This window comes from Typopeltis vanoorti, chromosome 12, assembly GCF_054136105.1.
Source record: "Typopeltis vanoorti isolate ZY-2024b chromosome 12, IOZ_Tvanoo_1.0, whole genome shotgun sequence".
NCBI lineage: Eukaryota > Metazoa > Arthropoda > Arachnida > Uropygi > Thelyphonidae > Typopeltis > Typopeltis vanoorti.
In genome coordinates, this window is record NC_143560.1 from 94,162,563 (window position 1) to 94,181,515 (window position 18,953).

Below are 18,953 nucleotides of genomic sequence, written 5' to 3' on the forward strand. Positions count from 1 at the left end.
TTTGATATGCTTGTTTCATTAAGGATACATGCAATCTTATCTGATTAGTATTGGAATTTAGTATGAATGTTAATTGTATTGTAAATGTGTTAATATGCTTAATAAACCTTTGCTATTTTTAAACCTAAGTGTTCAAATTCTAGAATCCGATGCACCACTTGTAAAAGGTTTGAATCTGAGCGGGGAAGAATAGGTTACATTGTGGGTCACGACTGCAAATCAATAGTCACTTGTGTATGTCTTGAAATCACTTCTTGGTTAAGATAACTTTACCTAATCTAACTGTTTTAGGTGGCGCAGCAAAAAAAAAATAAATATTCCTAGAGCTCTATGACTATGAACTTTGCCACTCAGGTTTCGGCTCACTCCAAGACACCATGTGACCCTTTGTGTCTTGGAGGTACCATGTGACTCTTTAGGGAAGATCGGAAGTATAGAACACAAAAAATTGACAGAGATTGGGACACAACAGAGGTCCTTGAAGTGTTCAATTCGATACATTTTCTGGTCATCGGTCAACTTGTGGGGAACAAATCGCGATATTCAATTTACGAAGGCCCAAACTCTCGGTCAAAATGTTTTGCACAGTTGATTTTGGAATCCCCAATTCATCTTCAATCAATCTCACGGACGATTTCAGGTTTTCTTTGATGAAATCACACACTTTTTGGATGTTAACTTCGCTCAGTCCAATTTTTGGACGGCCCGGCCCCTCAAGCATCTCACAACCACTTTGAAATTGCTTAAACCACTCGTAAACTTGAGTGCGTGATAAGCATTCGTCACTATATGCTTTTTGAAGCATTTGATGCATTTCAGTAAAACTTTAACCAAGTTTAACACAAAAGTCAATCACAGCTCTCTGTTTGAAACTTATTTTCCGACCGTTCGTCAAAACACACTGTCACTCTTGGCACTATAACTCGGCTTCTAATGAAACAAATGCCAAACAGTTGGCACAACACTAATGAAGGTTGCTGCTTTCGACAACAAAAAGATACAACAAGTGGCACCACAAGGTTCTTCTATTTTTGAAAAGTTTAGTTTCTTTTTGGACAGAGGGTGTATATTTCAATAAAATGTACACCCTCTTATCTTAATTTTGTAGTTATTTACATAAATAACTACAAAATTAACTGGATCTAAAGCCTTCTAAAATAAATCTACACTTTAGATATTTTCTTATCCAAAAATATTAAAATCATTCATTCTCTGACTCTATTATTGGATTTCTTGACATATACTTAATCATATCTACAGACTAAACTTGTTTTTGCAACAACAAAAACGTTCAGAGTCAGTTTCTTTGTTAGGGTCTTTTCCGAAAGTATAAATTTTTCTTCTTTTCCATGGGATCCTTTTTTTATCTCTCTTATGTAGCATACAATATTCTTAACTTTGGCAGTTTTATTTGACACACAATTTACTAATTTTAGTACCTGAGAAAGAAGTTTCTTCTATTACTTCATAAGCACATATCTAAGCTGAGCTCTTCATGTTAAGCCCTTTCAGTTTCAAATTTCACCAATTGCTTTTCCATAGTAATCCAGTGTCCTTAAGACAGAAGATGAAACTCTCCATTCAGCGTTTCCTCAAACATTCAATTAGAACATTGACTGCAATAAAAAAAAAAAAAAAAAAAAAAAAAAAAAAAAAAAAAAAATCAGCTAACGCCTTTTTATTCCCGTATATACGGGAGTAGGCGAGGCCGTTTAGCCCTATCTAACTTTTGGAGACTGAGTGGGCAGTTCAATCTCCACTGGTACCCAATCAGAGACAGATGGCCCAAGGCTATCACTAATTAAGCGGTACGCAGTGAAGAGAGACGGCTCAAATGTGCCGCCATCTCGTGGTCTCTAACCCTAACACAATATATTTAATGTCTGAAATAATGTGGGTTCTACGGTCGATTTTCTTGAGTTTACAGGACGAAAAACCCGAGTTTCCGGGAGGAAAAACCTGCTTGCCCGTGCCAGAGATCGACTAACTCGGGAACCGGTCGAAAAAAGGCTTAGAAAAATTTCCTCTAGTCGCCGACTAGACTCGAAACCAAGACTTCCTTCGTGCGGCCTAGCGCAGTGGTGTGCAAACGCCACATCCACTGAGCTACACAGGCTCTGTGTAGCTCAGTGGATGTGGCGTTTGCATTGACTGCAATATCTTCTTTTATTTACTAAATACTTGTTGATGGTCTCAACTCCTCCAGTTTAAAGACTCACAGTTCTACGATTACTTTTCAGAATCTTTTATTAATATTCTCCCGACTGTCACGTAAAACTTAAAAACTTTCGAAGACGAGATTTTCCAGTTATCATTCTAAAAATTTCCATTAGATCCCTATTTGTTTTCCTCATTACTCCGATACGAAATGCTCTCTCTCTCTCTGTCAGCTGACAGTCAATGATTAATCTCCATAGCAAGCATGCACACTCCATGTAAATGGCAAGCGAGAAGTTATAGTAATGGCCAACAGGTTGTCTTCATTAGTTAAGGAGAATATCTTTACAAAAACACAACAAATATCTCAATACTTACCAATTTTAAATTACAATAAAAAAAAATGGAAGTAACACAACTATTAGGATCTAGTAAGTACATCAATTTTCAAATGGTTTACATTTCATTTTGACAATATCAATAACGGGCACATTGCAAGTGGTGATATGCATGTTACAAAACCAAAACTAATGATATATTAGAATACAGAAGCAAGTGTAAAAAGATTCAAAATTGTAAATTATCATTATTTTTGCAACTGTACATTTCTTGAAATTTCGTTTGTTCTCTCTTTCCCGCCACTTTTTTTTTCCCTATTTCCTGTCATTTTGTCAACATTATTTCTTACAATACCTTTTTTTTCTATTTTCCACCATTTTCTTTGTTCACTGACCTCAGCTCCTATTTTCTTCTAATGTAGTTTTAATCAAAAATGCAAATAAATTTTTTGGAGTACTTCCCACACTATCTGTACTTTACAGTTTGCAACAGTTAGTGAACTTAAAATACTGTTGTTTCTGGGACTTTTCCTAGTTCCATATAATGTTGTTGCACATCTACAGTATATGAGGCATGAGTGACTAAAAAAAGGCCATCTGAGTTCTTGGACTTCCTGGAAAACCATGACAAACAAAGTCTTTGTGCATGTGTATTAGTTGATACAGAATGACCAGTTATATAATCAAGATGAACATTTTAATCATACTGGACTAAGGATGACTTTTTCTAATAAAATTGTTTCCTGGTGAGCTGTTTAATATTTTCATACCAGGCAGTGTATTGCTATTATTTTGCTACTCCTTTTAACATGCTGCATTGGACAGTTTCAAAGTTTATATACCATATTAGATACAATTTTCTGGTGGAATTTTGTAAAATTACCCATTGTGTTGACATAGAAAATCTAAAATGCAATTCAAACTGATTGCAAGTTATGTGTGTGCATATACCATATGTTTGTTTGCTTTCTGCACACAGCTACTGCATTATGAACAGATATTACCATGTATTTGTTGCAACTGAAAATTTGAAAGAGAATGTTAGGACAAATGTATTTATAGATACTGTGTGTGATGCAATCAAACTATTTTGTTCGCATGTATGCAGTGTAGTATCTATTTTTTTATTATGTAGGGTCATTTTCATTCCAGCTATCATCTCTAATTACACTATATGTTAAATATAGTACACAGAATGTAAATGTCTCTGTACTGAATTTAAGTAATACAATAAAACTAATTGTTTTTCTTGTGTCTGCAGGGGAAGGTGATTTTTACACTATGCATGGACATTTTCATTCCAGTCTTTAGAAAGAATAGATTTAGTAATTAAAAATTCATTTATTACTGAATAAATATCAGTCTTTCCATGTGTTCTAAGATGACTGTCTATTGATCTTCAACAAAATACTACCGTATGCAGGATATCTATCACTGATAAGAAAGAAGAGCTGCTGACAAAAAAAAAAAAAGCCTTGTGTGATGAAGAAGCATTCTCAAATAGTAGTGGATAATTATGAAGATGATTGGATATTTATGTTTTATCATCATCAATTTATTGATATATACAATCAAGGAGTGTTCAGGCTACTATGACAACACCAAATGATTAAATTTATATTATTATTAATCTCCTATCCCAATTTTCTCCAAATTAGTCTATTACAGTAACCCATCGATCAGTGCATCTTTTTTTTTCGATAACCAAATTGAATTAGTGCCCCTCTAAAATTCGATGAGTGTGCCTATATACATCTTAAAAATAAATGTTACAGATTTTAAAAATTTCCTATGTATACATTTTTATGTCTAACTATTTTAAAAAATCACTCACCAGAATGAAATAATTTAGTTACCGATTTAAAACATTTTACAAAGTTATTTTTAATGGCATACTACACTACTTCCATGTACACTATGTATACCATGTTCAAAATTTTTACTGCCAAAATTTATGTTGTCTGCTATAGTACGCCCACAGATTCGAGACCCTTCAATATTTCTGCACGTCACATAAAAGAGAATCCATTCCGATAATAGGGTAATCAATCTATCTTCTGGGATGAGTTGTTTATTATTACAAGTCAGAAAATTAACTCCTCTTTTATGATCATTGTAGTTTTTAAAGTGGTAAGTAACTATTTTGCTTGTATAACAGTTGCGAAATTTTATCTATAAAGCACGTGATTTCGCATGTTGGCGACCAATTCGTACATCCTTCATTTCCTTCTTCCCTTCAATGATAACGTCCAAGAGTTAATTAAATCTGAAAATTAACCTCTCTTTTATGATCATTGTAGTTTTTAAAGTGGTAACTATTTTGCTTGTATAACAGTTGCGAAATTTTATCTATAAAGCACGTGATTTCGCATGTTGGCGACCAATTCGTACATCCTTCATTTCTTTCTCCCCTTCAATGATAACATCCAAGAGTTAATTAAATCTCATTCTGAAGAATTGAGCGATTCCGACCTGCTAAATTTAGATGCACAGCAGGAAGATCCTAAAGAAAATTTAACCACTGATAGTCAGCCAAAAAAGAGTTTTCACAGAAACAATTTGAAAATATTTTTCGTACAATCTAAGTTTTTAAGCAGCAATGCTTAGAGGCTGACCCTGATGAAGAGAGAAGCAGTAAAATTTGCAGAAGAGGCAATAGGGCATAGGGCCATACTGTTGGTTGTATGAAAAAAAGAAACAAAATGCCCACGAAACTACGTTAGCTCAATTCTTTGTAAAGAAGCAGAATAATTACATTTATATTCTGAATATGTTTTATTGTCTTTCAGCTTCATGGTTTTCCTTTAACTAGGCCCTGAGACATACCTTAATTCTTTTATAAAAAAATTAAGGTTCAAAAAAGAAATTTGGGGAACGAATTATACATTTTCCCATAGGTTATTGTATTCGATTAGTGCACCTGTTTTAAAGAACACATTAGGTGCACTAATTGAGGGATTGCTGTACTTGTTAGCACTCCAATATTGCTGTATCTAATATGTTATACTTCTAAGCCACTTCTAACTGAATAAATCATCCACCTAGACTTTCCTCTGAGTCTCTTTTCTGCCATTGTGGCATCAAACACCTGTTTTGCTGCAATTTCCTTGCTCATTCTATTTAAGTGGTCATACCACCATAGATTAACTCTGCTTACACATTCTTGAATGCTAAAATGTCAAGCTCCTTTCTAATATCTTCATATTTAATATGATTCTACCAGTGATGCCATCTGTTCATTATTCTAATTTTTCTCAGAACCTCATATCTGTGGTCTCCAGTTTCGATCAAGTGCTTTAATTCTAACCCAACTCTCAGATCTATAAATTAAAAAAACTGGTTTGAACACTGTCTTGTATATTGCTAGTTTGGTATTTTGGCCTAATTTCTCTTCTATTCCATATAAATTTATTCAGCTGGCTACCTACCAGCTTTGCTTATTCTGTTATCTATTTCCTGATTTAATCTGCCATATTCACTAAAAACCATTCCTAAATAGCTGAAATATTTTACTTGTTGCGGTAGAGAAACTTGGAGATAATGTGCATTCTTGTTTTATCCATGATTTAACACCAAACCAACTTCTTGTATTCCCTTCAATTCTAACTGATGACTTACAACTTAAGTGAAAATTTGATGCTGACAACTTCTATTTGGCCTGAACCCAGCTTATTCTCCAAGTTTCTCTACCACAATCTTTCTCAATCTATTTTCAAGTTTCTCACATTCAGCTTTATTGCTTTTTTTAATAGATAGGAACTATTAGAGCTCTACCCCAATCATCTGGAATTCAATCTTCTGTCCAGACCCTCTGAATTATGCAGTGTAACCTCTGCAAAACTTTCATATCACCAATACTTAAGCATTTCTGGTCAAATATCATCTACTCCAGCTGCCTTTCTGCACTTCAAGTTTCTGATGTTTTTTTCTACCTGAAGTATTGATATGTACTACTCTTTGCATTCCTCTTGAAAATGTTCTAATATGGTTCTGTCACTGCTTGTTTCATTTAACAGTCTTTCAAAGTACCTCCAGACATCTAGGATATCCTTATCTTCAGGTTTCCTTCGTCTTTATATTCTTTGATTCCTTTTACAGTACTCTTTCCTCCATTTCTAAGTTTTTTCAATAGCTTCCAGAACATTTTGCCACCTTCTCGATATTTATTTTCTATATTCTTACCATCCTTCCCATGGCTTTTGTTTAGCTACTTTTACACATAACTTAGCTGCCTTACATTTTTCTCTGTATTCTTTTAAGATAACTGCCTTTATTCAGAGATCTGCTCCAATCATCTGGAATGCAATCCTCTGACAAGCCTTCTGAATTATGCAATGCAGACACTATAAAACTTTTATATCTCCATGTTTGAGCATTTCTGACCAAATTTCATCTACACCAGCTGCCATTCCACATTTCAGGTTTTTGATTGCTGTTTCTATTTTAAGTATGGATATGTATTCCTGACTGCATTCCTGTTGGGAGTTTTCAACCATCATACTGATACTACTTGTTTAATTTAGCAGTCTTTCAAAGTAATTATTCCAGACAATTAGAATATCTTTCTCTTCAGTTTTCATGTCACGTTTATCATCTCTGATTCCTTTTACATTACTCAACTCCATTTCTAAGTTTTTCGATAGCCTCCAGAACGTTTGCCACCTTTCTGATTTATTTTCTATATTCTTACTTAGCTCTCTTACATTTTTCTCTGTTATTATTTATTTAGTGTATGATGTACAAGTCTCAGGATATTACATAAAACAGCATAAAAACAATTGTAAAAACCATATTAAAAGGGGTACAATAGGTTGAAATGATCAAACATCAAAATTAAAAATCAGGAGTCAGAGCTTAATCCTTAAATCCCTAATCCACTCCAGGGATTCTGTGGTCAGTTTAAAAAAAAAGTCCTCTTTAGTACCCGAGAATGAGTAGATAGAGCACTCAAGCACAATGTGATTGACAGTCTGGATCCCACTTCTGCATTCACAGTTTGAAGTATCAGACCAGTTCCATTTATGCAAGAGTACTTGCATAAATGGAACTGGTCTTACATCTCAGTATTTCTGTATTTTTATCTGTATTCTTTTAGGCCAACTGCCGACTTATGTGCTAGGAACTTTTGGTATGCTTTCTTCTTTTCTATAACTGCTTCTTTAACTTCTTGTGTCCATCATAGGGTTCTTATTTTTCTATCCTTAAGGATAACTTCATGACATATCTCTCAATCAATCAATATCTTCTTCAGAGTTTGCCAATGCAACTCCAACGTATGGCTCTTGTTTTCAAACTACATCAAATTTTCTTCAATAATGTTTGTATAGTCGAGTCTACAGTTTACCTGTAAAAACTGCTCAACTTTAATTTCTTTTAAAACTTTCTTACATATGTCTTTTTCAGTGTAATATCCACTTTTATCCTGCTTAGCAGTAAGTAATAGTGTTTTTTTATTTATTTATTATTTCTAGAGTCTTCTCCTCATGTGAATTTGTACACATCATATTGGAACATGGTGTTAGTAATGACTAGTCTTTACTTAGCTCTCTTACATTTTTCTCTGTTATTATTTATTTAGTGTATGATGTACAAGTCTCAGGATATTACATAAAACAGCATAAAAACAATTGTAAAAACCATATTAAAAGGGGTACAATAGGTTGAAATGATCAAACATCAAAATTAAAAATCAGGAGTCAGAGCTTAATCCTTAAATCCCTAATCCACTCCAGGGATTCTGTGGTCAGTTTAAAAAAAAAGTCCTCTTTAGTACCCGAGAATGAGTAGATAGAGCACTCAAGCACAATGTGATTGACAGTCTGGATCCCACTTCTGCATTCACAGTTTGAAGTATCAGACCAGTTCCATTTATGCAAGAGTACTTGCATAAATGGAACTGGTCTTACATCTCAGTATTTCTGTATTTTTATCTGTATTCTTTTAGGCCAACTGCCGACTTATGTGCTAGGAACTTTTGGTATGCTTTCTTCTTTTCTATAACTGCTTCTTTAACTTCTTGTGTCCATCATAGGGTTCTTATTTTTCTATCCTTAAGGATAACTTCATGACATATCTCTCAATCAATCAATATCTTCTTCAGAGTTTGCCAATGCAACTCCAACGTATGGCTCTTGTTTTCAAACTACATCAAATTTTCTTCAATAATGTTTGTATAGTCGAGTCTACAGTTTACCTGTAAAAACTGCTCAACTTTAATTTCTTTTAAAACTTTCTTACATATGTCTTTTTCAGTGTAATATCCACTTTTATCCTGCTTAGCAGTAAGTAATAGTGTTTTTTTATTTATTTATTATTTCTAGAGTCTTCTCCTCATGTGAATTTGTACACATCATATTGGAACATGGTGTTAGTAATGACTAGTCTGTGTCCTGAGTGGAAATCCAGAAAATACTTATTATTAGTTTTGCCCTTTTCTCCAAATTTTTTAAAAACATGCCTATATGCCTGGTGGTATTCATTTCTTACTCTGCAGTTTAGTTCTCCAACAAGGACCACTTTATATATAAATACAGGTAACCCTTGTATAATGCGGTTTCGACATAACGCGGTCTACAATTTCTAGTAACCCTTTATTTTTTTTTGTATATTTTTCACCGCAGGACTTAAAATCAAATTTTATCTTCGTTAAATTTGTGTCTGTCCATATTGCGCAAGTAGTTATAAGTATCAAATTTAGTTTTATTGTATAACTGAATAAAGTACTGTACAGAGGCTTTTGCAGTCTGTGTCATTCTCAATAAATAGTGCAATTAGAGACAGACGGAATAAAAATGGTGCTAACTAATAAATCACATGTCCCCCTCTCACAGAAACTATGCTCTATAGATTTAAGCAAAATCATATGTTGCACTGAAACACAGTATCTGACTAAAAACTATTGTCCAATTTTTCAATTATGAAATGTGTTTGTTTTATTGCATTTGAAATTCTCAATGTCATTATGACAGATAACAAAGGCTAACTTAAAATAAAATTCTACCAAGAATTGAAACATGCCATATAATGAATGTGTGAGTTTGCCTGCCACCTCAAACGCATACAAGAAGCCATAAAATTCAACCAAGGGTTGAAACGTTTGTGTGAGTTGAGCAAGTCAGTAATGAGAAGTTCCATCGGAATGATAAATGACACCCTGTTGTGAATATGTTAAAACTAATAGTGAATTGTTATGACAGTTTCAGATGTTATGGAATTCAATTGAAGAGAATTAGCATTTCAACTCAACACTTGTCGGTTGCTTTTGTCTTTGGGTCGCACGATCTTTTGTTAATACCGCACCAAAACGTCTTTATAGCTGCTTTCTTGTGTAAAACAAAATTCAGCTTGTACGTATTGTAACAATTAAAAAAAAATTGAATAATTTATAAGCATATAAAAGGATATCACCTGTAAATCGTTGACGTGCCACCTCTGGCACGAGTGCCATAGGTTCGCCATCTAGGGTGGTTTACTGTATAGAGTGTTTATTGTTGAAAATTGTCTTCGTTTTCTGCCAGAAAGCATATTAAAAATCATAAGGTGTTATTCTCAAGCTAAGCAGTTTATTCTCTGGTGAGTTACATACATATGTAATGCTTTTTTTTTAAGTTAAAGTTTAATTTTATTGAAATGGCCACTAAAACGGCAATGAAAGGGGAAAAAACCAACATTGAAGAGGAAATTCATTTCTCTTGAAGAAAAAATTAAAATCTTGGATCGGTTGAAAATTGGAGAAAAACTAGGAGTTGTTACAAGGACTAAATTTAAATGAATTAACAATTCGAACAATAATCAAACAAAATGAACATAAATCCGAGAAAGTGTTACTGCTGGGTCAAAGGTAAGTGCAAAGCACGTTGCTCGTGTTCACGATATTTTAATAGAAAAAAATGGAGAAATCTCTAATGATTTGGGGATAGAAGATTTCACTCAAAAGAAAATTCCTTTGGATGGACATCTTATTAAGCAAAAAGCTCTCAAAGTTTATAAACATTTAAAAGAACTTGATCAAGATTCTTCAGAAGAAATCTCTCAACATGGATTTTGTGCCAGTAAGGGTGGTTCAAAAACTTTAAAAAGTGGTTTTCTTTGTATAATCTTAAAATTCAGGGAGAATGAGCATCAACAGACGTTGAAGCTACCCGGAAATACCCAGCAGAACTTTTAAAAATCATTAAAGAAGGTGATTATAGTGCATACCAGGTGTTCAATGCGGATGAATCTGAGTTATATTGGGAAAAAAATGCCAAAACGCACCTATATTTCGAAAAATGAAAGATCAGCTCCTGGATTCAAAGTTTCCAAAGACAGAATTACACTACTGTTTTGTAGTAATATATCAGGTGATTACATGACAAAACCAATGTTTATTAACCGATCCACAAATCTTTGTGTGATGAAAGGGCTCGACAAGTCCACCTTACCTGTTTATTGGAGGGCCAAAAAAAAGGCATGGGTTACAGCTAGCATGTTTGAAAATTAGTTTTTCAAGTGTTTTGTACCCGATGTAGAAAGTTACACAAAGAAAAAGAATATCGACTTCAAAATTCTACTAATTTTAGATAATGCACCAGGCCACCCAACAAATTTAAGCCATTCGAATATTAAAATAACATTTTTGCCGCCTAATACTACTTCATTTATTCAAACCACTCGACCAAGGAATAATATCAACATTTAAGTCATATTATATTCAGCGAACATTCCAATTAATTTTGGAAAAAATGGAATCTAATCCAAACATGATGACACTGCCTCATGTGTAGAAAGAGTTTTCAATATTGAATTGTGTGAAAATTATTTCTCTGTCCATTAAGGAATTACAACCCTCTATGCCGAGCAACTAATTGATGGAGAAACAGATTTGAATGAGGAGGAACTAGTACAATTAATAGATGGCGTTGAACCAAATGATGGGGAAAGTTCTATCGAAGATTCTGATTGTGATGAATCCATTAAAGAAATTAGCAGAAGGATTGGACTTTGCAAGAAAGTTAGGAAGTTATTTTATGGATAATGATCCCTCAATGGAGCGCTCGGAAAAAATCATGAGAAAATTGGATATTTGTTTAGCGCCATATTATGAACTTAATAAAAAAACTGCAACATGGTGGAAAGCAAAGTCTTATTACTGACTTCTTGATGACTAGACCAGCCAAGGTATGCAATGAGAATTATACAAATGATGTCCAAGAGATTTCATGTGGTGACGACCTCCGGCCACTTAAAGAACATTTACGAAATGTTATTTCTGAAGACAGTGTTGACATTTAAAATATGCACTTTATTTTATTGTGTCTAATACATTTATGCATTATGTGCAATGAAATTTATGTACAATTTGTAATTTTTATAATTTTATACTACATATTTGTCTCATAGTTTGTTTTCTTAACTTACATGAATTACCAGAATTAAATAAAAATATTTTTTTGTTGGATATGTCATTGTTTATATAATTAAAAAAAAAAAAAAAAAAAAATGAGAATGTGCATAGTCTCACATAACGCGATTTATATAACACGGCATTTCTATGGAACTTAACATCTGCGTTATACGAGGGTTACCTGTATATATAATATATATTTCATATTATTTATGTATGTATATATAAAGAAATGGAAGGAATACATTGAAGATCTATATGACAAAGAAAATGAGTTGCCATTAGAAGATATAAAGAAGGTAAATGAAGATGATCTAGGCCCAGAGATTTTTAAGACAGAAGTAGAAATGGCTGTTAAAGAACTAAAATGTGGAAAGGCAGAAGGAATAGATGAAATACTTGCAGAATTCCTGAAACAACTTCAGAAGAAAGGAACTGAAGAAATAACCAAAATAATAAATTTAATTTATAACAAAGGAGCACTATCAAAAGATTTTATGACCTTAATATTTATACCCATACCAAAGAAAAGTAATGCAGTGAACTGCAAGGATTTTAGAACAATAAGTGTAATTTCCCATACATCAAAAATACTTATGAGAATCTTAACACGAAGAATTGCATCTGAAGTGGAAGAATTTCTTGGAGATCAGTTTGGTTTCAGGAAGGGTAGGGGAACAAGAGATGCGATTGGACTGTTAAGAATAGTAAGTGGAAGAAGTCTGGAAGTGAATAAAGTTAATATCTGTTATATAGATTTTGAAAAAGCTTTTGACTTTGTAAAACGAGATAAGATGGTGGAAGTATTGGAAAAGATTGGAAAGACAGAAGGCTAATTCTTTCGCTATATATGGGACAAATTGCCATGGTGAGAGAGACACAGCACAACAGAACCAGATATCATTGGACAAGGAGTAAGACAAAGCTGTTCTTTGTTACCAATTTTGCTTAACATGTATTCTGAAGCAATGTTAAAAGAAGCACTGGATAATTCGGAAGAAGGAATAAAGATTGGAGGTAGACAGATATTTGCAATAAGATACGCAGATGACAAGGCATTATTATCAAATACTGAAACAGGGCTATAACATCTGTTGAATAGATTACTGGGATCCTGTATCAATTATGGAATGAAAATTAACGTCAGCAAAACAAAGGTAATGAAAATAGCAAGGAAAGAGGCAAATATGGATATCAGAATAAATAGGGAAAAACTGAATCAAGTAAAGACATTTAAATATCTAGGAAGTGTTATTAGCAGTGATGACGTTTAAAATGATGTTTAAGATGTAATGGTGACATAAAAGAAATGCCTTTAATAGAAAATGGAATTTATTCAGAAGTAAAATGGATAGAAACCTAAAGAAAAGACTAATAAAATGTTATGTGTATTGCCCTCCATGCAGCTGAAACTTGGACATTGAAGAAAGAAGAAATTAAGATTTTGGAAAGTTTTGAGATGTGGATTTGGAGAAGGATGGAAAAAATCAAATGAACAGATAAAATAACTAATGAAGAGGTCTTAAAAAGAGTAGAAGAAGAAAGAAGTCTGTTAAGGAGGATAAAAAGAAGAAAAGGAAACTGGATTGGACATATTCTGAGAGGGAATGGAATCATCAGAGATGCCATCAAAGGAAAAATAGACGGCAAAAGACCTAGAGGAAGAGTAAGGAAAACAATGCTAGATGACATGCTAAATGGAGCCTTGAAAGAGAAGGCTCAGAACAGAAGAGAATGGAAGGAAAGTTTCTGCTACTAAAAGAACCTGCTGAATTGCAGAACACTCAAGAAGAAGAAGTGCATCGCTTACACCTACTTTATCATTGAACTCTTCCATCAAGATTGTAAAGAATGTATCGTTGCTGTTTATCAGTCGGTATGACATTTCATAAAATGTCCACGCGGTTAGCCTAGTGGCTTTGCGTTTCACAACCATATGCCTGGGGAAGGAGTGTCCCAGGTTCGATTCCCGTCGAAGACGCGAGGAACTTGAGGATCTTCCTCAGGCACAGCCAAGTTAGCCAGTCTTGGGCAAGGGGAGTAGGGTTTTTTCAGCCAGTTTATCTGACGTTTTTCAAGCAGGCAAACCAGCCCCGTGAACATGCGCTTCTACAACCAAAAATATATTCCCCAAAGCGGCAGAAGAGGCGACAGGTCGGATGGGAGTGGTATAAAAAAAAATATGCCCACGCTTTAGAGATCTTTGCTTGGACACTTGTCAAGAATAGTCGATTCATGCAGAATTCATTTATAAATTAAAATCTGAAGAGTATTTGTAAACAGAAATCTTCCAAAATGCAATGGAAATTGGATGCCTTTTTTCACAGGCCAATTAGCAAACCAAAATTATCACTTCAATATAGTACCTCTACTTCCTCAAGTAGAATGTGCCAATTAATCTTTGGGCAGGAATGATTAAGAGCCCAAGTAATTTGTCTTATCATGATGAATACACAACAATATTCAGTTTACTGTTGTTAAAAGCAAATGCAATTAACTTATGTTATGATTATGTATTGTCTAAAAATGAAGTAGCTATTCATGCAATATTTAGGTATTGTTGTATGTTGTGAAATACCTTCTTTTGCATGTAAACAAGGGCTGTGTGCTGTGTTTCAAGCAAGCTATATAGTTTATTTAAAAGACCTGGTTTCAGTGAATGCTAACTAATTTTAGCTAGCATTAACTAACTAAATAATTTTATGGATTTTATTTTATTTTTTTTAAATGAACAGATTGATTTTATGGACACCCTCTACCCTAATTAGTATGTTAAATGAAGGAATTCTGTATTCTTAAAATTTATAAAAGGATAATAGATAGATACATTATAATAATCAAATTTAAGCAAAATTCATATAAAATTATGAAAAAAATTACCTGAAAGTTGAGGCTGTAAAAGACTTTTGAAATAAGTACTAATGAGCTAAATATAACTTTCAAAGCTGAAGGATTGTTTGCATGTGTTTTGGCAACTTCCATGGTAGCCTATGTTTGGAAATTATTAATATTAGAACTACAACTGATATTTAATTCAATAACAATATTAATTTTATATTTATTGATAAATAATAATCTTATAAACCACCAAACATGTGTAACCAAATGCAGTTTTAATATACCAGATTATTCTATAGTTAATGTAATTTTTCCCTCATTTTTAAAAGTAAACAAATCTGTATTAAATAAAATTTATTCCAATAGATATTTTCTTTTAATCCTTACCTTTGACCTTGATAATATTTTCTCAGTTTCCTTGGCTTTAGTGCAAAGAAGATACTCAACTACTTGAAAATTTCAGGAGTGTTGTAAACTTCTGCTATCTGACAGCACGAAGAAGTCTAATGGAAAATGCAGTTGATGTGGACTTTTTTTTTTTTTTTTTTTTTTTTAAATCTAAACAAACTCAACTTTGGCACATAATCCAAGAACTATGAGAATTACAAACTTGATGAAAAATAAACATCCTCATGAATAATCAACTATCAGCAACATTTAACACTGGCAAAGTACCAACCAGTCAGATTGGCGCTTCCAGTATTGAGTTGATTTAAAAATGATGCTAGAAGTTTATGCAGCTAAGTGTAAATGTGATTACCTGATTACAGTTGACTTCTCCCACTATAGCAAACACTATTCTACACATATGCTTGCTGTAACAAACTATGAAAAAGTCCCAGACAAAGCCCCATAGCATTGCAGTTATGGTAAAGAAAACTCACTCTAGCAAGTAACCAACTGTAACAAAATTATTTTTCTCTGGTCCCTATGAGTTCATATAGTGATTGTATTATAGTAAGACTTCTAACAGTTATACAGAGAACCAATTTTAAAAATTATACATTTTTCAGTTGGTGGAAGTGGCAATGAATAGTGTAGGATGCTTAAGGCTGGCTTTTGAAAATTTCTTCAAGGAAGTTATACATCTATTTCAGAACTATTCTCTTCATGTGTGAATAACAGTAATCATTAAAATGAACAGGCCACTCTAAATAACTTAGTTGATATGTCCAGAAAAACATCTGAAATTGCCACTGGCATTTCCTCACATTTAAAGATTTGTATGATGTATATTTTTATTATTATTATCCTCCAGGGAATCAAGGACTCATCCTTGATTTATAGACTCATCGAGAGAGGCTATAAATCACTCAAACCATCTGTCATACCTTCCCTTAAATTCATTCACAATAGATGCACTCACTACTTCACAGCTATTCTACTCGCTGCTCTGTGAGAGAAAACCTAGCTCTTATCCCTTTCTTGACTGCAAACAAACTTAACTTCCATGGATGCCCCCATGTTCTCTCCACCTTCCATATAATGTCAAGTTTATGAGCAATATCCTATAAAGCCAATTCAGAAGTTTATAGGCCTTCCTCTATCACATCACACCTTTTTCTTCTGTTAACCAGTCTGTAATCCACATACTTGCAATCTGTCCTCATAATCCCAATATAATCTTTCAACCCTATCCACAGCTTTTTTATTCCCTTGCAACCCAGGAGACCAAATGTGTGTACAATAATCCAGATGTAGTCTTACCAGGGTCCTATAAAGAGGCAAAATAACTTCCTTATCCTTACATGTCAAGGTTCGCTTCAACATCGCAATTATCCTCTGAGTTGTATTTGCAACGTTTGCTGTGTGATCTTTGGATTTCAAATTCCTATCCACCATTACACCAAGATCTCTAGCCCCATCAGTTTCTTGTAGCATAACCTCACTAATATAATATTTTGCTGGAAATCTCATCACGCCAAAGTGCATAACTTTACACTTACTAACATAAAACTGACAGCCATTTTCATTTACCCAAATTTCCAGCCTATTCAAAACCATTTTGTAAGTGCTGGATATCAGTAGCATCCCTGCTTGTCCTGCCTAGCTTTGCATCATTAGCAAACAATTGCACATCTCCTGTTAGATTCCTAATGTCATTAATGTATCGACTGAACAACAATGGCCCATAGATTGAACCCTGAGGTATACCACTGGTCAGTCACCTTAAATCTGGCAGATTCACACCCACTGTGCACTACTTTTTGATATCTGTCTGACAACCATCCACTGATCCAAGGACAAGAATTTATATTCTAATCCCATATTCTCCAGTTTATGCAACAGCCTTTTGTGTGGTATCCTATCAAATGCCTTAGCAAAATCCAACATTATCATAGTATATCCATTATACATTCCCTTTATCCAAATTGGCTGTAACATTGTTATAAAATATGACCTTCCTTTAGTAAACTCATGCTGCTCCTTGCAGATTATAGTTTTATAGCTTGTTTGTCCTAACATTTCTGTACGCAAGTTCTTACCAACTTCTCTAAAATCTTCACTACCAGAGATACTGATAGATCAGTAATTAAATGCAGCCCTGAACAATGCAAAGATCATACATTCCTTCCATTCCTCAGCAGAGACTCGAGTTATACAAACATGTGAAAGGCCTAGTCAATTTGTTGAACATTCCTTTAGCAAACAAGCTGATATTCCATCTGTCCAATTTGACAAATTCTTATCCAGGTTTATACAACAGCTCTTCAACCTTCTTTTCATGCACCTCTAACTCTTCATCCAATGTAGCAGTAGCGCTGTGCACTATGTTATATAAAAGTGAGCACCCATTAACTGAACAATATCATTAGCTTCTGAGAGAGTACCATCTGCATTCAGTAAAGTTAAAATCTCCACATGGGGAGGGCACATTACCCTTAGTAACAGCTGTAGTACATGTGTTGCTCATAAGTATTTTTAGTTAAAATTAGCAATATTGTTATATATAACTGGTGGTGTTTTGTTTCTTTCTGACTGTGTATGTTTAGTCTTGACCATTATTACGCAGTATACTTTCGAAAGCATTCTAAGTTATGACACCGATTCACATGAGAAAAATGGCAATGAAGACGTCGTGTTGATGAATATTGTGCGGGATTTAGTGTGGTGTAGCGTGTGTTTAATGTATTTGTTATTACTGAGAGTGAATGGTGAGAATAATTGTAAGAAATGTTTTGTAAATGACTAAGAAATGCGAGTTGCGAAAGCTTTGAATTATAGTGCACGGAATACAAATGTGAGTTTGAAGGAAGTGGTTGAAAGTAATAATGTGAATGATGAGATGCCAGTGTGGAAAGAAATTGCACTCTTACGTGGACTCCACAGGACAAAATATGCACTCAGATGATTGGAGAAATGCTTCGTGTGTGGTACAGAAGGTCGAAGAATGAAAGAGAGAGTAAATAGGAAAGCATAAAAGTGGGAGAAAACAGATAGTATGTATGGTGATTTGATGATAAGAGGTATATTTAATAAGTGACAAGAGCATGTTTTCCAAGTGGAAAGATTAAGGATATCAGTGAAGCTGTAAGTATGCAGAAGAAAGAAGCAAACAAGTTAATTTTTTTGGCAAGCACAAATGGTATGAAAAGTGAGAAATATGCAATGAGAGATTATACAAAACAATGGTTAGAAGAAGCAAAAATGAAGAGTAAGAAAGTAAAGATTGTGTTCTGACTTAGTATGATAGGACAGAACTGATAAGGACCATGATTGCCAATAAGTCAATGAAAAGACTGTGCAGGAGGAATGGTGTGTGCAGTTTATTGATGAATGAAAGGACTTATATATATGCCTGACACACTACATCTGAATGGTTTTGGAGTTAGATGTTTGGAGAAAGTGTTGTCTAGTGAGAGTGTAGTAGTGCAAAACCAGGGAAACTAGAGATATTAGCGAGGATGAAATAAACCATATGTCTGGCCACTCCTGTGATAAATAACTGAATATTTATCACAGGAGTGGCAGCAGAATGTGCATAGTAATGATTATGCAATGACAACTGCAATCTGAATGGGTTGGTGACATTACACAAGGGCAACTATGGGTACAAAGGGATGTTGAAATGCATGTACACAAATGCAAGAAGTGAGGAGTTTTTGGCATGTCAGCTCGAATTGGCCAAAAATTATAGGGATCAATGAGACCTGTTGACTGAAAATGACAATGTAACAGAGGTATTGTATTTTCAGGAAGGAAAAAAGGAACAGGATAGGAGGTCAGGTATTGCT

At 33.9% G+C, this 18,953-nt stretch overlaps 1 protein-coding gene across 1 annotated transcript in view; it reads right to left on the reverse strand.

Annotated features, from left to right (window-relative positions):
• The window catches only part of Cse1 (chromosome segregation 1), a 439,186-nt gene that overhangs the window by 283,628 nt on the left and 136,605 nt on the right, over positions 1–18,953 (reverse strand). Inside the window, exon 7 of the mRNA XM_090402147.1 lies at positions 14,761–14,868. Coding sequence (XP_090258273.1) covers positions 14,761–14,868 — 108 coding nt within the window. The remainder of the gene's footprint in view (positions 1–14,760; positions 14,869–18,953) is intronic.